This window comes from Hyaena hyaena, unplaced genomic scaffold, assembly GCF_003009895.1.
Source record: "Hyaena hyaena isolate Hyena2069 unplaced genomic scaffold, ASM300989v1 scaffold_22, whole genome shotgun sequence".
NCBI lineage: Eukaryota > Metazoa > Chordata > Mammalia > Carnivora > Hyaenidae > Hyaena > Hyaena hyaena.
The window spans coordinates 6,513,784-6,533,891 of NW_024080654.1; the positions used below are offsets into that span (position 1 = coordinate 6,513,784).

At 59.7% G+C, this 20,108-nt stretch overlaps 2 protein-coding genes across 4 annotated transcripts in view; one reads left to right on the top strand and one right to left on the bottom strand.

The window, feature by feature from the left end:
- LAMP1 (lysosomal associated membrane protein 1) overlaps positions 1-3,196 on the top strand; it is a 19,479-nt gene extending 16,283 nt beyond the window's left edge. For both annotated transcript variants that reach the window (XM_039226647.1, XM_039226648.1), the window contains exons 6-9: positions 370-495; positions 1,497-1,563; positions 1,632-1,802; positions 2,224-3,196. In XM_039226647.1, the coding sequence (XP_039082578.1) occupies positions 370-495; positions 1,497-1,563; positions 1,632-1,802; positions 2,224-2,363 (504 nt within the window). In that variant the 3' untranslated portion in view covers positions 2,364-3,196. The remainder of the gene's footprint in view (positions 1-369; positions 496-1,496; positions 1,564-1,631; positions 1,803-2,223) is intronic.
- Positions 3,197-4,332: 1,136 nt separating this feature from the next.
- Positions 4,333-20,108, bottom strand: part of GRTP1 (growth hormone regulated TBC protein 1) — a 17,945-nt gene continuing 2,169 nt past the window's right edge. The window contains exons 3-8 of one of the 2 annotated variants that reach the window (XM_039226654.1): positions 15,340-15,498; positions 12,943-13,067; positions 11,152-11,248; positions 7,134-7,306; positions 6,872-7,057; positions 4,333-4,660 (exon numbers count right to left, since the gene is read on the bottom strand). In XM_039226654.1, the coding sequence (XP_039082585.1) occupies positions 4,571-4,660; positions 6,872-7,057; positions 7,134-7,306; positions 11,152-11,248; positions 12,943-13,067; positions 15,340-15,498 (830 nt within the window). In that variant the 3' untranslated portion in view covers positions 4,333-4,570. The remainder of the gene's footprint in view (positions 4,661-6,871; positions 7,058-7,133; positions 7,307-11,151; positions 11,249-12,942; positions 13,068-15,339; positions 15,499-20,108) is intronic. The other variant, XM_039226656.1, reaches the window with a different exon arrangement.

The following is a 20,108-nucleotide window of genomic DNA, read 5'->3' on the forward strand; positions in this document are numbered from 1 at the left end:
TCCATGAGCATGGAATGTTTTTCCATTTCTTTGTGTCTTCTTCAATTTCCTTCATAAGTTTTCTATAGTTTTCATCATACAGATCTCTTGTATCCTTGGTTAGGTTTATTCCTAGGTATTTTATGGTTTTTTCTGCAATTGTGAATGGGATCAGTTTCTTGATTTCTCTTTCTGTTGCTTCATTGTTGGTGTATAAAAATGCAACCGATTTCTGTACGTTGATTTTGTACCCTGCAACTTGGCTGAATTCTTGGATCAGTTCTAGTAGGCTCTTGAAGTCGTTTTGAGATCACATCTGTTTTTTCCTGAGTGTGGAGGACTCAGGGGCGTGAAACTGAACTGGGGTAACATGCTTGCTTTACTCCTCAGACCGTCACCAGCGTGTTCAGCATCGACCCGAACAAGACCAGCGCCGGGGGTAGCTGTGGCGCCCAGCTGGTGACCCTGGAGCTCCGGAGTGACAGCGTCCATCCTCTGCTCTTCCAGTTCGGATTGGTGAGGGTCCCTGTTCGCTCGTGCCCCGCGACTTGGTGTCCAGGCCGCCTCACACCATGGCTTCTACCATCAGCTCCCGCGCTCACGCTCCCACGTGGTGGCAGCGGAGCGGAGCACATGGTGCCCTGGCCCGACAGAGAATTGGTGAAGGTGCCCACAGCCCTGCCCCAGTGAGCACCGCAGAGTCGGTTTTCTGGCCCGCCCCTCTGTCAGCATTCGGGGCCCTTGGTCTCCTACCCCCTTTTCATTAAAGATGCCTCTGTTGGGTCCTTAATGCAGCAGGTGTTAGGGGGCACCTGCCGCGTACCCACTGTCGCTCAGCCCAGCCCCGCCTTGGGCACTGCCCTCAGCCCTTCTTCCGGGGACGGCCTCTTGCGTCCTGGTTCCTCCCTTCGTCCCCGTCTGGGAACATAGAAACGGCCTCCGCCAGTATGTGATACGCGCTGTAAATGAGCTTATTGAAAGTCAGGTTTCTCCTAATAAAATTTATGTTGTTTCTGAAGTTCCAGCATTTGGAAAAAGTCTGCCTTTTTATTTTATTTATTTATTTTTTAACGTTTATTTATTTTTGAGAGACAGAGCAGGGAAGGGGCAGAGAGAGAGGGAGACACCGCATCCGAAGCAGGCTCCAGGCTCTGAGCTGTCAGCACAGAGCCCGACGTGGGGCTCAGACCTACTAGCCATGAGATCATGACCTGAGCTGAGGTGGGACACCCAACTCAGGCTGAGCCACCCAGGCACCCCAAAGTTTGCTTTTTTAGAACATGGCTCCTTCAGTCCCTATTTTAGCAGAGTCTGATTCTGTAAAAAGGTCTAGAAGGAACAAATCAACTTTGTGTTCTCAAGATTTATGCGATGCCTTTTACTGCAGACTGCATACTCCACAGCCTCGCTCTGAAGCTAGACATCCAGAGGCAGATGTGTTCCCAGATGAGCCCTCAGGTTTGATCGTAAACATGTGAGTTTGGCAAGTGCTTAAGGACTGTCATCTTCTCTTTAAGGACCCGAATACTAGCCGATTCTTCCTACAAGGAATCCAGTTGAACATGACTCTTCCTGACGCCAGAGGTAAGGCCCCCACATCACGCCCGCCCGCGCAGGCATCCCGGACCACTCACTCTCCCGTGCCTTTGCAGAGCCCACCTTCCAGGCCGAGAACAGCTCTCTGAGGGCACTGCAGGCCACCCTCGGGAACTCGTACAAGTGCAACGCCGAGGAGCGCGTGACGGTCACGGAGGCCTTTTCCGTCAATATATTCAAAGTGTGGGTCCAGGCCTTCCAGGTGCAGGGTGACAAGTTCGGGTCTGGTGAGTAGCGTCGGGGACAGCATTGGAGGCCGCACGGGGTGTGTAGGCTCTGGTTCTGTTCGGATATTTGATCATCTCTTGGCTGCAAGGAGGCGGGTGAGGGTGAGGGTCCCCATTCCCAGTCTCCGAGAGTTTTAGAGCAAACCCCCCTTCCGGCATCACCGTGCCTTCGAAAGGCCCGGCATCTTACAGATGTGAGCACAAGGCCCTGTTTGCTCAAAGGTAGTCGTTTGACGGGGTGGCATGTCCCCCACCCCACCCCGGGAAGGCAGGATGTGGGCTGCTGCCCCTGGTGCGTTGTGTCCGGAAGGGCCCAGAGGTCCTGATTGTGTTAGAAAGGAGCCAGGCTGTGGGGAGGAGGGGGAGGCCCACGTGTGGGGACGGTGGCTGCGAGCACGGCGTGCCCCCCGTGTCCCCACAGTGGAGGAGTGCCAGCTGGACGAGAACAGCATGCTGATCCCCATCGCCGTGGGCGGCGCCCTGGCCGGGCTGGTGCTCATCGTCCTCATCGCCTACCTCATTGGCAGGAAGAGGAGCCACGCGGGCTACCAGACCATCTAGCGTGGCCGCGACAGGGCGGGCCCGCTGCCGCCGCCGCCGCCGCGGGGCCTCCGCTCGTCCCCCGAGCTTAGATTGGCGTTGAAGGAGGCACACTTTCTTGCAAACTGATTTTCAAATCTGCTTTATCCAATGTGAAGTTCATCTTGCAACATTTACTATGCACAAGAGTATTGAAATGACGGTGTTAATTTTGCTAACTGGGTTAAATATTTTGCTAATGGTTAAAACGTTAATATTTACCAAAGTAGAACTTTAAGGTGGGAGGGAAGAGCGCTTTCCTGAATGGGCACTGGCTCCGCTGTTATTTGGCTTTTTAAGATTCTGGTGTTTGGTCTCTTCGTTCTTGACTGAGATTTAAGCCTTGCCAAGGGAGGGTCCCTGGTCTTGACCTTAGGACTGAGGAAGGCTGGCTAGTTGTCAGGCTGGCGTGCTTAAGAAGATCGTAAAACAGAAGGACCCCAAAAGATGAAAATCCGGAACGCTTGAATTAAGCTTTAGAAGCCAGGACAGGCCCGGCCCCCCGCCGGGCGCACAGCTCAGTACTTGGGCACCAGCGCCCCCGCGGCGTCGGGTCCTTCGGTCCTTTCTGCGCTCTGCCACCAAAAGCTGGCACTTTTTTAAAATAGATAAATGGGTGTTATTTTTATTTACCTTTTTGTAAAGTGATTTTCAGTCTTCTGTCTGAGGTCTGGGGTGATCTGTTCTGCACTCGTGTAAATACTGGGTGTCACGCTCCGATCTGCCCACTTGCTGCTGGGGTGGCTGTGCACGGACGACCCTTCACGTCACGCGTTGCTGTAACAAATGCTAATAAAACATCTCTTTCTTTCTTTCTCTGTCTGGACCCCGTGCTTCTGTCCGCCCTCGCGGGAGGCCTCTGGGACACGTGGTGGGTGGCAGGCGCGTGTCCTCAGCTTTTGGGAGAGCTGGTGTCGCAGTAGGTCTGGGCAGGAACTCAGACGAGAGACAGGAGTTGTGTCTGGAGGTGGGCCCTTGGTGGTGACCAAATGGTCCCCCCGAGTGGGAGGGGGGCGGTGGGGACCCCACTGTGGGCATCGACCCGGAGCCCCGCAGCCCCACCCGGCGAGCAGCAAGCGGCCAGCAGGGCGCTCCGAGCAGGAGCCGGAGCCTAATGTTTACCATACTGTTTCCTTGAGAGACCGGTGCCTTCCGAGAGTCGCGCGCCTTGCTGGGGGAGGCTGAAGCCTGCTCGCCGGGGCCCTGGGGCTCAGGAGTCCACAGCCCGTCCCTGCACACTCGCACCCGGAGCTGCCGGCCGAGAAGTGGCGCTCGGGCCACACGGCTGGTGTGTGTCTGGCCTCGCTGGGCCCCACACCAGTGACCCCACACTTGACCACACCATGGGGGCAGCCTTGGGCACTCCCCAGGCTCTGGCAACCCGCCGAAGCCGCCACTTCCTCCTGACGAGAGCAGCTGTGCGTGCAGTTCGGCCCCGGGGCCAGCATCCTCTGGGGCCGTGGGGGAGGGAGGCATCGCCACCGCGGCCGGGCTGGAAGTGAGTCATCCAGGTGCCTTTCGGGGTACGATGCAGACGTGGGGCGATGGCACAGACACTGCCATCAGCCTGCCCAGGCAACGGGGTTTCTTGGCAGCCCCGCCATCAGGGCCAGGAGGCAGGGTCGGGGTCAGGAAGAGAGAGGGGCTCTCGCAGGGTCTTCTTCCTCCAGGGATCCAGGCGACGGCGGCTGCATGAGCGCTCGTGGGCCCAAGTCCAGACTGCGGCTCCCTAAGTACACACCGCGGTCTGCGTACGTTTATGCATCATGATCACTTCAAAAGCCAGTTTTGAGAATTACCCTCTAAAGAAAATCACATGACGTGTGCGCAAACCTCACGTAAAGGTAAATGCCATGCCGCAGAAAGGAAGAGAGAATGTGGCCTTAACACTAGTGACGGTGGTGGGTCTGGTTTTCATTTTCAGCCGACGAGCTGACAGAGAATCACAAGGTCGGAGGTGTTCACCTGCTTTATTAAATATGCACATCTCGCATTTTATAGGTCAGTATCTCAAGTAAAAATACACTTTTAGAAATTTATAGCTTCAGAGCCCATAATTGAGTTAGAGAACATTATTTTAAATCCCTCTTAAAAGAAAATCACGAGTGTAGAGACGTCAAGTACTCCCAGCACCAGGCAGCAGAAAACCCCGGTCAGGTCTGGAAACGCGGCAGCGGCCAGGGTCTGGGTCAGCCCTGCGCCAGCAGCCTGGCCCTGCAGCTGTCGCGAAGCCTGGTGATGGTGGCCATGGACAAGCTCCCGGGCTCTGAGAATATTTTCTGGAACAGAAGGAATTCCTTTAAAACACCAGCAACAGGTGTTCAGCTCAGCCGCCCCCTCCCCCACACCTGCTGCCCCAGGTAAGGGCTTGCATGGCCCCCTCGCTCCTGCAGCCGAGCTGGTCCTGTGGTGGCTCCGAGGGCCAGGGAACCTTGGTGAGCGGCTGGAGCACGGGGACCTGGGGCGGGGGGTGTCTCAGACTCCAGTCTGCTGAGAACGGGGGCTTTGCTGAGGAAGACATGTCCCGGGGGCTGGGGGGGTATGCTGTCCCCTCTCTCACGCATACTTAACAATAATCACTTCTATAATTACTGCTGAGAAGTTCACGGGTACAAACCAGGCCAAATGTAAGCTAGCGGTGCAAAGGGTTTTTTAAAAATAAAGGCGTTCGGGGCGCCTGGGTGGCTTAGTCGGTTAAGCGTCCGACTTTCGCTTAGGTCATGAAGTCGCGGTTCGTGGGTTCGGGCCCCGCGTCGGGCTGTGTGCTGACTGCCAGCTCAGAGCCTGGAGCCTGTTTCAGAGTCTGTATCTCCCTCTCTCTCTGACCCTCCCCTGCTCACTCTGTCTCTCTCTCTCTCCTAAAAATAAATAAAAATATTAAAAATAAATAAATAAATAAAAATAAAAATAAAAATAAAGGCGTTCTTCCATAGGCACGTGTTTGTTACGCAGCACCGGGGCTGGGCAGTGTTTATGCTCCCGAAGGAGGTCAATCAAGTCCTGTGACTGCGGCACCAACTCCAGGGAGCCCCACTCACTCTCCAGAAAGTTCTAGATGTTCTTGTACAGGACGCTGGTGCACGGGCTGCCGGTACCACGCTTCAATGCAGAAATCCGTGTTCAGCTTCGTAGACGTCCCGGGGGAAGGGGCACATCCCTCTCCGAGGGCCACGGCCGCTTGCGCCATACGCACAGCGCTTCCCTTGGGAGGCTCGCGGAGCAGCAGCCACTCGGCCGCCTTGGGCACTTTATAAACACTAGCGCAGACAGCGCCTTCTGTGTGACCACCAACGTGCACGATGGCACTTAAGAACCAGACGGTGCCAAAAGCGTCACGCAGAGGGAAGGCAGCGGGATAGGGCGACACGTGGATTCGCTGCTGCACGTGAAACGTCCAGACGAGCAAACCCGGACCGGTGGGCAGGGGAGGCGTGGGACACCGGGGCCCTCGGGGGTGACAGGTGATGGCCGCATCACCTCGGAACGTGGCAGACACCCCGAGCCGCTGGTGTGTTAACGGAATCCTATCTCATTACGACAGAAAACCTCCGAAGAACAGAGGACGAGCCCGTCACACGTGGGGAGGCAGCGGTGGCACAGACCAGGCAGGCGAGGGCCTCGTCCACGCCCCAGGTTCACGGCCTTGCCATCTGCGGCTTGAAGGGAGAAGTCCACCCGCTCTGGACCAGGCGGGTGTTGTGGGGGCCGAGCGAGTCAGCTGCAGGCCTCTGACGGTCCCCAGCCCGTCACCACCTCTATGTTGAGGCCGCGGAGCGCATCCGGGTGCAAGCTCACATGTCCACTTGCCTGCCCGCCATTCAGAGGACACGTGCGGCTCTGGTGACTGGTAGTCACGTGGCCTCGAGTCTGGCTACAACAGGACCCCTGGCTCCCCCCCGCCCAGGCCGCTCCACGTTCCCACGCTGCCCGCAGCAGGAGGAAGCTCCAGTCGCACACTGTGGCCAGCGTCCTGGATCCTAGGGCAGTCCTGCCATCAGAATGTCGCCCGCTGGACACCTGACAGCCACCACGGCTCCCGGGCAGAGCCGGGGCTTGCTTCCGCCGGGAGGTGGGACCCTCCGGTCGGCCCCTGCCTACATTGCTGACCGTTTCAGGGGCTGAGCAGAGCCCGAAATCGGCCTCTCCGCAGGTACAATTCATGCTCCATTCGCTCAGCACACTGGAGTTACCTATACAGCGCGCCCAGCCCTGGGACCCAGCACGGAGGCTCTGGCTTCAGGAAGCTGCCCTGCGGTGCAGGACACACAACAGACACATGCGACCCCGCTGGGGCAACCGAGAGCAATCTGGGACCAGAGACGCGGGCTGCAGGGGAAGCCTGTGCTGGGGGCCTGGGCTGGCCCAACGGGGACCGAGCATGGGGACAGGCGAGGCCCAGAAGGGACCCAGGGGCAGGCAGCTGGGGACGCCAGCACGCCCGGCGCAGCCCGGCCGGGCCGATGCACCAGGAGCGGAGCCCCGACACTCACCTGCATGAAGGTGTGGCACTCGGTCACAAAGCCGCCTCTGGTGATCTCCTTGAACCTCTCGCAGATGTCCGCCACACTGCCGGCTTCCAAAATGAAGGCCTGGTGCTGCTTAATCAGGGTCAGGGCCACCCGGAAGAGAATCTTTGATCCCTCGTTGAACAAACAGTCCCAGATCCGAAGCACCGTCTGCGGACACAGACACAGAGCGTCACCGGGAGGCGCTTGTGTGGCCCCGGTCCCGAGAGGCACGTGCGGCGCTCACCTCCACGGGCAGGACATCCACAAACAGGCAGATGAACCAGCGCGACACCAGCAGGGTCCACAGGGCGCCGTGCCCGTCCATCAGGGCCGCCACCGCCGGCAGCTTGGTCCTCACCAGCTCCCCCAGGACCTCCTGGTCTGTCTTCAGGCCCAGCATGGCGGGGCTGTAGTAATCTGCGCAGGGAGGACAGCAGGCGGTGGCCGAGCAGCCCTCCTGGCGGGGGCGGGGGCGGCGGCGGCTCCCACACCGCGAGCGCCGTGTGTGTGCAGGCGGGGAACGTTCACACAGCCGCGCTCACGGCAGTGGTGCCACAACAGCCTAAAGGGGGGACCCAACTGCGACAAGTGTGCCGTGTGCACCAGTGGAACAGTCCTCAGCCCCACAGTGAGGGAGGGTGATCCCCCAGGGCGCCTGCACAGCGAACAAAAGCCAGACAAAAGCCAGACGCCCTGGAGCTACCACACCAGGGTGGAGGGGGGTGTTGGGGACAGGCTGGGGGGCGGAGCTTCGGTCAGGGAAGATTGGAAAGTTCTGGAGCCGGACACAGCAGTGTGAGTGCGCTGGCGCCCAGGCTGAGGGCCGGCCGGTAGCCGTGGACACACTGCCTGGCTAAGCAGGGCTGCGGGACACGGGCAGGCGTGGGGACAGTGCTGACAGTGACTCGCGCTCGGAATCAGTCCCGCGTGCTGTCTCCACACTGGAGGGCTCAGTTCCCGGGATTCTAGAAGGGGCCGGATGCCTCTACCCCTCTGAGTGCTGCAGGACAGAGGCAGCGAGAGGCCCAGCTGTCCCGGTCATTCCCAGTGAGGTGCGATGGCTTCGCTGGAGAAATGCCTTAGCCGAGTCAGTGGCCCAGAGCCCCGGGCCACGGGGACACGGGAAGCACACCCACCGAGGCGAACTCACGGCCGCTCCGCTCCTCCCAGCCACGGGCCTGGGAACACGCGCTCGGTCAGAGAGCACGACACTGCTGACAGCCTGTCTCCTCGGAGCGCGTTTGTCCTGCCAGAGAACTACTTCATTCAGTAAAGTATTAACTTTAATAGTTTTTGCTATTAAAATTCTCTCAAAAATGAATAAACATTAAAAATTTTTTTTTAAATACCAGGGATTTTGCAAGTTTTTCCTGCTCATCTCATTTTGCATCTATCTTCTCTTCTTAAACTAAGTGACATCCCGGCCCCGCCCCCGAGGAGACAGGAGCAAAGAGCCTCTGATGTCCCTTCAGAGCATCCGGCAGGCGACCCAGTTCTCCAGGTGACTCCCGGAGCAGCCGGGGTTAAGCCCTTGGGCGCTAAGAGGGTTTGCTGAGCTCCCAGCAAGGCGGCCTCATTCCTGGCCCCAGAGAGGCTTACAGCGGCTTCCAAAAATAGAACCGACGAACTTGAACCCTGATGCCATAGGCCTGGGGGTCACTAGGGCAGGAGCCCCGAGGGCCCCCTCTTCGCCCTCCTCACCGTGTCTGGCCCCGGCGCCCTGACCCCATTCCTCTGGGTCGTCTGAGCAGAAGCACATCCAGGAGCCAGCATTCTGCTAAGCACAGGACAGAGGAGCCTCCTGGAGGCCAGGTTCAGTGTGTGCAGACACCCTGTGTCTGTGTCCAGAACGCGACCCCCATCCCGCGTGGGCTGCCGCCAGCCCAGGGTGTCCCCGCGCCTCGTGGCTCTGGGAGACCGGGCCTTCCCGAGGCTCAGCCACGCAGGCCTCCAGCTATTTCCGACCGAGCCGCTTCTACCCAGAGTCAGGGACCCTCTCCGCGGGGGCTGCGCGGTCCAAGACGCCGTCTCTTCATGCTTTTGGCTTGGTGACGTCTTGTGTCAAAATCAGTTTTTTAATTTTAATTACATTAAGTCAATCTTTTCTATTTTTTTAATTTAGTTCAAGCCCTTCTTCCGTCCGCAGCAATCGTGAAGCTGTTCTCACCCAATTTTCTAAGTGTCAAAGTTTTGCTCTTTCACATATCTTAAATCCCCCCGGAGGAAGAAGAGGGCTTCCCAAGCACAGGGGTCACGGAAGGACGTGGTAAGTGGCCTACTTTCCTGACTAATCGACGGACCTCACATCCCAAGGTCCCCACAGGTTCACAGATCGGAGGAGGACTTCTGCGCTCTGGCCTCTGGTACCCATGCCGTGTCCTCGTTAGGCAGGACGCTGAGCCTCCGACGTTCCGCAGGCCTCTCCGGCTTCCCCAGGTAAACTCCTCAGATGCAAGAACATCGCTCCAAAACCACAGAGGTCCAAGCGGCCGATCTCGCGTGACTTGCGTACATGAGCTCATCCGTGAGATCCGCCCGTGCGGCAGATCCTCGAGGGCGAGCCCCACGTGAGCCGTGTCCTCTGCAGGATGTGAACAGCGCGCAGAGATTCTCTGTCCCTTCAAGGTTCAGAGACTTTGTATGTCTGCACGGGTGCCATTTCCGACGCTCCATTTGCTCAAGAATCAGCTTCATTAGGCAGTATTTTTCTCAAAACTTTCCACTTGGTCTCTCTTCATTTTATTCATATTCTCCTGTGATTCTTAAAAACCTGCACAGATTTTCGATGCCAGCACCCTTTCCATTTCCGCGTACCTTACCCGCTCGTTCTGTACCCGTCCACCAAGATCGGTCTTATCAATTTTCCAGAGAAGCAGCCTTCATCTCAGCTCGTCTTTCCGGCTGCTTCTGTCCCGACTTACCAGTCCTCACCCTGTCGTGCTTGCTCCCCTGCGTGGGAACACACCCTGGAAGCCTGCGCCGCGTGGAGGACAGCACGGCGGCGGCGGCCCCTCCGCGTCTGTGGCCCGTGTCCCACCTCCTGGACTCCCAGCTTCTGTGTGACGAGGAAAGAAACAAGGGAAAGGTCCGCGTGGCCATGACCAACAGCAGCACCTCTGTCCCCGCAGTTCTGACCACAGTGTTCGTTCGACGGGACGTCGCGCGGACAGGAAAGGACATTTGAGGGGCTAAAACACAAGGCTCTGTCGTCACCTGCCCTCCAGGGCCAGCCTGGGGCCCCTCGTGGCAGTTTCGCGCTGTGCTGTGGCCGCTGCTGCCCCTCCCGCCTACGTCTTCACTCACTGAAGCTTCCCGGCCGCGGAGCAACTGCGGATATGACCAGTGTCAGCAAGTGTTCGCAGGAAGGAGCTGAACCGATCACGATACGAACACTCGCAGTGATTCAGCCTCCGGACTCGGCTCGGCCAGCGCCCCATCGGGCCCCGCGTCATTTCCCCGTGCCTGCGGCTCGCCTCCCCGGGAGGAGCTGGGACAGTGAGCTGTCACGCACGCGGGACCGGTGTGTCCCAGGCGGGCTGCTGGCGTGTCCACCCCGTGCCCTGGCGAACGGTAGCACTGGAGCCTGAGGAGGCCCCTTGCGGTGACGGTGCCGCTCACGTTCACTCTTCCGCGAGGCACGTGCCGCGGGACCTAGGCCTTGAGCGTTCTCACCTGCAAAACCGATCAGTGGTTGGGCCCGTGTGGTACCGCTGTTTGAGGCGAGACTCGGGACGCGGGAACGTGCTGTGTGCTCCCAGGCCGAAGCCACAGCCCGACACCCGCTGTGGTCGACGCAGGGTGCCCGACGCGGGGGCAGGCACGCCGGGGGAGGGCCAGGGCTCACCCGTCCGGTGGTCACGAGCACTCCCTGGGCCGCACGTGCGCTGCGCGACTATGCCTGCCTCGGGCCACGCGCGGGGCTGACACCATCACGTGAGGCCATGGCGGGCGCAGGTCTCCTCCCACCCAAGCCGGCCCCGGCCACTTCTCTCCGCAAAGCGGAGTCTACATCGCATCACTGAAACCAGTGGTGTTTACTAATCAATACACTGGAAAGAACGACAGCCACCCCAGTAGTAACAGCCGACAGTGACTCTCGTAAGACCGTTCCCGAGCTCTACAGGAGCCGAGGGACCTCGCAGGGATCCCAGCCCCGCCAGCCGCCGCACGACGGGGCAGCCCGGGTCCGGCCACGGCCGGCACAGACAGCTCGCAGAGCAGAGCCCCCGGGGCCCGAACGGCCGCAGGCGGCCGCAACCTACCAGGCAGGATTCTTCCCACGAGCGCGTCCAACAGCCAGAAGGATTCCTCTTCGCTCTTGGTTATGAGGACCAGGTAGCCCGCTATGAAGTTCATCCCCTGAAACGAGAGCACGGGTCCTGAGCCGCCTCAGGGCCCCACGGCCCTCCAGCGGCTGTGACACCCACAGTCCCGTGTGTCCCCAAATCCGCGCGATTCCAGGCCCACCTTCCGGGGCCAGGTCTGCCCTCCAGTGACCCGCTCGGCACGGGAAGGCAGAACCACAAAGCAGTGTGAGGAAGCTGTCGGGGTCACGGTGCCAGAGTCCACACTCGCCCCTGCTGGGGCCTCGGCCCCGACGACGCCCCTTTAGAGGCTACATCGGCCTCTAAAGCACGTGTTCTGACAGACAAGAGATGTCTGTGTGACTGTGCCCCAGACGACTTCCGTCTCCTTCCCTGTGTTCCCTGTGCTTTCTTAAATAAATGTGTCCTCCTCTAGGATCGGGAAGCAAGTCCAGCCTGTGTCACCCAGTGTCACGGACATGAGGGAGAGGCCACGTGAAGAAGCAGGCACACGCCAGGGATCCCCAGCGGCTGGGGCTGGGAGACCCACCCTCAGGCCGCGGGGGAGCCAGCCTGCCCCCACTCCGCCCCCGACCACAGAGAACAGACTCCGTTCCTGACACGGCTTGCAAACCTCGTCCCCGCGGCCACGGGCACACAGACACGTCCCAGGAGCTGCGCCATCGTGCTCAGGCTTAAAGTTGTAAGGGTTTATTTAAAAAGTTTGTTTATTTTTGAGAGACAGAGAGAAAGAGCGAGGATGGGTCGGGAAGGGGCAGAGAGACAGGGAGACACAGAATCCGAAGCAGCTCCAGGCTCTGAGCTGTCAGCACAGAGCCCGACGCAGGGCTCGAACCCACGAACCCTGAGATCATGACCTGAGCCGAAGTCGGACGCTTAACCGACTGAGCCCCCAGGCGCCCCTGTAAGGGTTGATTTTAAAGCTATTTTTAAAAGCTGTGAGAACAGTGACCAGAATAATGTAAGGATAGTTTCTGGCCTGCCCCCTCCCGGTGCCTGCAGGTGGCCCCGTCCAGGACGGTGAGTGACAGCAAGCCGCGCCCCCCCCCAGCATCTCCCCCCCCCCCCAGCTCAGCCTGCAGGCCCCAGCGCTGGAGAAAGAGCCCAGGGTGTTCCTCCCGGAGGAGCGCCTCTGCTGTGTGCCTGAGCTGGCGTCCCAGACGCTCCGCGCCCCCCAGTCCTGCAGCTGCGAAGCCCCCATCAGCGGGTCCCTACATCCTCGGAAGCCCCAGAAGCAGGAGCACGGGAGGCAGAAGCCGTTTCCCCGACCCCGTGGGTGACAGGCAGGACTCGCGGAACCCGAGCAGCAAGGCCTCCAGCCCCTCGGCCCAGGCGGCACTTCCGCGGCTCTGAACTCGGGCCTTGTCTCTCCCTCCCCGACGGCCCAGACAGAGTGCGGGCCCGCTGTCACCCTCAACCACAGGGAGACCTGCCTTCCAGAAGTAACGTGGGGGGGCACCCCCACAGCCTGCGCTGAGCCCCGCAGGAGCTGGCCACTCACTCCAGTACCCACAGCCCTGGGGCCACATAAGTGACTTCGGACCCTCCCAGCCCCACCCCCACCCCCACGGTCTGACATCAAAGCAAGTCATTAAGCAGATGCTTCACCACTTGTCTAACTGCAAACGTCTCATGGTCACAGCACTGCCGCACGGCGCCGTGAGTCAGGGGTGCACGGGGTCAGCGCATTCCTGCTGCTGATCGCCGGCCCCTTCCCTGGGGGCTCACCTGGCAGTACCCCACAGCCGGGTTGTGGCGCCCATAGGCCACCAGCACGTTGTACAGAGTCTTTTGTAAACAGGGATCTGCGCTCTTCCGGAATCTCACATTGTCCGGGAAGGTCCTGTTCATATCTGCAGGGAAATTCACAACACGGGGTTACCCAAGACGGCCTGTGATGCACCCCTCGGGTCTTCTGCAAGGCCCCCAAGCCCCACCCGGCCAGGTGTGAGCCCAGGTTTCGACCCTGGTCTCCCTTTGCGGACAAGCCCTTGCCACTTTCACAGTTGAGGCCACGGCGACTGGAGTCAGGACAGAAAAGGAAGGCGTCCCCTGCACCCGCCGCCTGCTCCGGCCGCGGCCCCCGCCTCTCCTCGCAGCCCCCCACCATGCAGCCTGTCACACGCCACGCCCCAATGTCCCCAACACCCCTCCTTAGCCAGCGGGTTGCTTAACTCTCGGACCACAGGCAACACAAAACAGGAGAACCTTCCCACTTCTGCAGACAGAACAGAGGCAGAGCCCGGGAGTCCCTTTCAGAGACAAACGACAAAACCGGACACTGAGAAGTGAGTGAACTCAGCACCGCCGGCCTCTGTCTGCTTGTCAGACTCCCGTGTCCTCCGCACGGGGGCTGCGGGAGCCTCCTGTGGACCTGACCCTGAGTCTCACCTGGGCCTCCCACGCTGGCCCCACAGCGGGCGGAAGCGGGGAGCTGTGCATCCACTGCACAAGAACTTCTTTTTCTGACCCACTGACCCCACTTGGATCAGATTAGTGGCGGGTCGGCTGCTGGGCTACGTCTGATGCCCCGACCGGATCCGACGCACAGAGCCCGTGGCCCCAGCACGGCTGTCAGGCCAGCGTCCCCTCAGCTGATGGGACAGCGCTTCCGCCCCTCCGTCTGGCCCCAGAGCCACACCTCTGCTTATAAAAGAACTTACCCAGGCAGAGCAGGAAGTCTTAGTGCCTCGAAGGACGTTATTTCTCATTGTACGTTTGTTTACAAACAAGGTTTTTTCTTGGAATTCTGAATATTCCAAAAACTTAGAATCCACCAGGAATTTAGTGGCGTTTTGGTTTTTTCTTTTTACTAATTCAGACTCTGGGTGACCAGCTGTGCTCGTTCTTATATAATATCCTCTCTTAGCAGATGTTTTGCAATTTTTCTCTGGCCCTCGTGGAGGCAGGTGGGGACAGGCCGTTCAGTCTGTGCCCGCGGGCCCTGTGAATAAGTGAGTTCTCCAGATCCCTCAGAAAAACAGACACAGATCGACCTTGGTGCAGCACGTCCAAGCTGGGCACACGTGCAAGAGACTGGAAAGCAGGGTGTCGGAAGCGTCTGGGCAGCGCCGTCCGTGACGGCAGACCCGCAGAGTCAGGGACAGCGGCCCCAGCGCCCCCCGGGGCCAGAATAGACCAGCAAAAAGGGCTCTGTCCACACCCCAGCGGGACTCGGCCCTGAGAAGGAAGGGTTCTGACAGCTGCTGCAGTGTGGACACGTCCTTGCCCGCGCTGGGCAGTGAGGGACCCCCAGGGACATGCCTCCGGGGAGTCCCACCTCTCAGTACGCTCAACTAATTGGGTTTTATTTATTTATTTATTATTATTTTTTAAATATTTGAGACAGAGAGACAGAGCATGAGCTGGGGAGGGGCAGACACAGAGGGAGACGCAGAATCTGAAACAGGCTCCAGGCTCTGAGCTGTCAGCACAGAGCCTGACGTGGGGCTCGAACCTGCAAACTGTGACCTGAGTCAAAGTCATGACCTGAGCCAAAGTCAAAAGCTTAACCGACTGAGCCACCCGGGTGCCCCTCAACTAATTGGGTTTTAAAAACTTATTTTATGCTTAAGTGTGTATTTCTCAAAGGCAAAATCAGATGAGCAGATACACTTCCTAAGAATCTAATTATTCAGCTTGGGTTAAACGACAGTCTTGAGCACTTTGAACAGTTAGGAGTTCGTGAGCCTGTGTGACCACTGAGAGCGTCTGGGGCACCGTGAGCACCCAGATGACGAGTGGAACTCACAAGACACACACCCGTGTGCGGCGTTGGGACGCGCGGGTCACGTGAGGCGTCAGGACGAGGGGTCGGGACAGATGTGTCCCGCGTCCCTGAGTCCCAGGGCGCTGCCCTCAGCACAAAGCCTTCCCAGCCATTACCCTCCAGGTCACGACGGCCGGCTCAGCGCCCGCGGCAAGGTCTTCTGTGTCCTGCCCTTACTGACCTTACCGGCTGGCTGGCGTCAAGTGTCTCCCAAATCAATGACGAACACTCACAGATGCCTAAGCTTTGATTTTCCCGTAAGAAAAATAAAACTTCAAATCCAAAGCAGCGGGGCGACCCGGAACAGCGCGAGCCCCCTCCTGGGCCGCCCGCCCCCACGCCCGCCCGCGGCTCACCTGTCCCCACGGCCTCCTCCAGCCTGCCGTTGTCCTCTCCCCGCAGCAGCCGCTGGTAGTAGCCGGGGTTCTGGTCCATCTGGGCCTGGGCTCCGCTCACCCCCATCCAGACGCGGGCCCGGTGCTCCAGGGGGACCCCTTTCCGGATATAGCGCTTCACTGAAACGGAGACAAGGGGCTGCTGCCAGGGCCAGAGCGGCGTGGCCTGGGGCCAGAGCGGTGTGGCCTGGGGCCAGAGCCTCGCAGGGCCTCAGAGCAGAGGCCGCCGACCTCCATGCTTTCAGCTCACATCTCCCTGTCAAACACGAGAAGGTGCAGAACCTTGCAGACGCCCGGCCAGCCGGCTGCACACACTGTTCTAGACCGTTCTCCCCTGCGTGGGGCAGCCCTGGTCCTCCTGCGCTGCCGGCACTGTGCAGGTCGCCGAGGGCCGGGCCCCAAGCTCTGGGTCAGGGCCCCTCAGACCAAGATCAGTCATGGCAGCCCAGGGCGGAGCTGGTGACCGGCCCCACGAGCTGCACATACAGGAGACGGCCGGTTGGCCAGAGGGACAGCTGTGGGCAGGGACGGAGGCTCAGGTGTGCGGCCCCGCCCCGGAGGCAACAGGGCCAGCAGGTGTCTGGGCTAGGGGTCTGTGCGCCCCTGGCTGGGGGGTCTGTGTGCCACTGGCTGGGGGTCTGTGCGCCCCTGGCAGGGGGTCTGTGCGCCCCTGGCTGGGGGGTCTGTGTGCCCTGGCTGGGGTCTGTGTGGCCCTGGCTGGGGGTCTGTGCGCCCCTGGCTGGGGGTCTGTGCGCCCCAGGCTGGGGGTCTGTGTGCCCTGGCTGGGGGGTCTGTGCGCCCCTGGCTGGGGGGTCTGTGCGCCCTGGCTGGGGGTCTGTGCGCGCCCCTGGCTGGGGGTCTGTGCGCGGGGGGTCTGTGTGCCCCTGGCTGGGGGTCTGTGCGCCCCTGGCTGCGGGTCTGTGCGCGCCCCTGGCTGGGGGTCTGTGTGCGCCCCTGGCTGGGGGTCTGTGCGCCCCTGGCTGGGGGTCTGTGGCCGTTGTCACCGTCATGCTCTGTACCTGACAGGTGTCAGGGGACAGCCACTTCCTCTGGGAGGGGTATTTTTACTGAAAATAAATATGTGAAGGACGAATCATTAATTTTCTAATGACCATAGAGACATATAGGAAAAGAAGCCGAGAGCCATGAGCTTCCTCAGTGAACCACTGCTCACTCGTGTCCCAGGTAAATGGGGAAGATTTGTGAGCCTGACATTCAGTGAATTACAGGAAGCCTGGGGATGCAACACTGTGCTTTAAAAAAAAAAAAAAAATTTTAATGTTTTATTTATTTTTGAGAGAGAGAGAGACAGCGTGAACAGGGGAGGGGCAGAGAGAGAGGGAGACACAGAATCTGAAGCAGCTCCAGGCTCTGAGCTGTCAGCAGAGAGCCCGACGCGGGGCTGGAACCCATGAACCGTGAGACCATGACCTGAGCTGAAGTTGGACGCTCAACCGACTGAGCCCCCAGGTGCCCCACAAATAGCATTTTTAAGAAACATATTTTAAGAAAAAAGAAAGGCCATACAATCAAAATAATTCCACGATCTGCTACAAAGAGAAAACAATCTATAAGCGCCAGCTGCGTTTCACGGAAGCCACGACAGGAATAACTGAGGGGCCTCCGAGGAAAGTTCTACTGATAAAACCCCGCTAACTCACACTCCATGCTAACCTGCCAAGGACGCAGCCTCTGCATAAGCTTCCAGAGGCCGTGTGGGGACAGGAAAGGCCCCCCAGGTGTGTGTGAGATGAGGGGCGGAAGCCACCGGAAGCGGGAACCCTCTGCAGGGTCCCCACGCAGGCGCGGTCATGCGAACCAAGGACACTAGCCATTCGGACCACCTTGCCTCCAGCCTGCCGTGCTCTCCCGGGAACTGGGCGCCCCGGACCCCCGGCCTCAGGGAGACGGGGAGACCCTGCAGCCGCCACCCACCCACCGGGGGCCAGTCCGGCCGGACTGTCCTAACTTGCGGACGCCAGGCGCACCAACAGTTTCCAGGACCCACCACAGTCCCGAGGGGTCTGGAGGGGCCGCTGAGCTGGGGGCTCACCTCCCACCTAGGGCCCCACGATGGCGCCGCACAGCTGAAAACACACTCGCAGGCCTCAGAGCAGAAGAAAACTCCAGAAATAACCCACATGAGCGGAGCTGACTGCGTTTTGCCAACATTGCAGAGGAAAGTCTTGCGGGCAGAACAGTCTTTCCGAGGAAGGCCCACAGTGGGGCCAGCGGGACTGCCCACCGGGCGAGGGAGGGAACCGGGTCACCGCGGGCGGAGCACGGGCAGCGGGGCGAGATGCACACAGGGCCCCGAGCCCACAACCCCGCGTCAGGAAGCCTCAGTGCGCAGGCTGCGTGCACGGCTGTTTATACCGTCGGCCCAAAGGGCCCCCGGCTGCCGGATGTGGTCCCGGGAGGGAGGGAGGGAAGGACGGGACCCCTAGGTCAGGGCACGCGGAGCGAGCTGCCTCACGGGCCCTGGACCGTGGGGCCCACTGGCGGGACACCCCCGTCGGCCCCAGCACCTGGGGGGGGCAGCGCACGCGAGTGTTTAAGGACATGGGCTGGTTTGGGTCTTGAGAAGACAGGGCCTCCGTGTGAGGTCACAGAAGTGCTAACTGGGAAGAGTGGATCTCGCTGCAAATTCACCTCGTAAATAGAAAAAAAGGCACCGCAAGATGCTTAAACCCCTCACTGGAGTCGGACACTGGATTCTGCTGGGAAGGCCTCAGTTTCCTCATCAGACGGGGGTGAAGTGCGGGGCCCCAGCCTGAGATCCGGGCGGCCAAGGAGGCCGAGCTGTGTCAACAGCTTCCGGGGACAAAGGCTGCTGCCTCTTTGTCCTTCATTATCTGCGCTCACGAAGCTTCCAGCTTCTTCAGAAGGGAGCAAAAACAGCCCACCCATCCTCAGAGACTGACCCCTTCCCCAGGGCAGGGCTCGCCCAGCAGCCCCCGACCTTGGGAAGACAGGGGAGCAGCTCTTTAAAGAAGGTGGGCCCCGGACAACTGACTCCCGGCTGCCTGTCCCAACAATCGTCCCAACAAAGTTAAGCAAATCCCTGCGTCTACTGGTATTTGCCTTTGGAAATACGTGTTTGCAGCGTGATTCTGACTTAGACGGTGCTGATATTCGTAGCTACCAGGGAGGAGCTCAGACCCTGCAGAAGGCGGGTGGGCCTCGGCCCTCGAGAAGCCGGGAAGGGGGCTGGAGCGGGGGTGGCTGGGCCAGGGCGGGACCGAGTCCGTTTGTCCAGGCTGCAGGAGAAGGATCGGGCTGTCCCACGCACTCCTGGTGAATATTTGCTGCAGACAAAAAGGAAGAGGAAAAGGAAACCCTGCTTGTGTCCACATGGCGGAACTGGGCTGTGAGTTCGGGCGGCCGCCTGGAGGCAAGGGGACACCAAGACTCAGAGGCAACTGTGCTCCTGGTGACAGAAGGGCTGGCGCCCGTACGACAGTCCCCCAACACAGAAAACTGCACAGGACGACAAAGCAACGAGACCCAGTCACTTAGGTCACAGAATGGGATCAAGGGGGAGGAGGGGGCGCGGCTGCTGAAACTCGGGAGGCTCTGAAGCGGCTCCCCGGGGGCCTCCCCTAGGGTGTCCCGGCCCAGCCAGGACAGTCGGCCGAGCGTGACTGCGGAACCGGACTCACATTCCTGGAATAACGCGCCCACTCCTGTCTGCACCTCACAGCCACCCCTGCAGGGCCGTGCGGGTGCTGACGGGCTTCCCGACCGGCCTGCCCCGAAGCCACACCAGGGCCAGCCAGACACCAGGAGCCACCGAACCATACGAGCCACGTGCCTCTCGCAGACTGATCTGTGCCCTGTTTCCCGAAAGAACACCGGGCCACCCTCCACCGGACGCCCTGCCCCAGGCCCGAGGCTCATCGCAAAGCCGCCGCTCTTGCTCCCAAACCTGTTTTGCCCATAATACTTGTCACCACAGTCACGTAGTCTGTTACGTAAGTCAAGGAAATGTTAAAACAAAAAGAGAATTATTTCAGTAAAACAACCTTAAATTCTTGGAGTCCACAGACACCAGTGCTCAAAGAAAATAGAAGAAAAAACAAGACAAAACCTTTGAACCAGGAAAACAACTGAAAAGATAGCAAGGGTAAGCATCTGGAAGGTTCTGCACCCGGATGCTCTTAACTCCTGCTCACCCTGGACAGAACAGATGCAGGAAAACAGACGCATGGCACCAAGTGCGGCTTGGGAAGGAGATGCCGAGGGTCCACCGGTGGACCCACGTCCCTCAAAGGGAACGGCTAGAACCAGACAGGGACACAGAGGCGCACACAGTCTCACAGTGACTGCGCGTCACCCGCCTCCAGGTCCAGAGTCAGCCCCAGCAGACTCTCCTGCGCTACGGTGAACTCCCGCCCCGCAGGCCACCGCCGCATTGGCACACACGCGTGTCCCTGCGCACGCCCTGCTTCCGGGAGACGCGCGGTGGTGTCAGCGATCGCCTCTGCCCACCACAAGGGCCAGGCCAGGGGAGGAACCCAGGGGAGCTTCTCTGCTTCTACTGTGAGGAAGATTTTCACCATGGATCCACACTATGTTTACTCTTACACACTTGTATTTTTTAAAAACAAAAGACCTGTGAACTCTTAAAAATAAACAGAAAGGCTGGGGCGCCTGGTGGCTTAGTTGGTTAAGCGTCCGACATTCGCTTAGGTCGTGATCTCGCGGTTCGTGGGTTCGAGCCCCGCGTC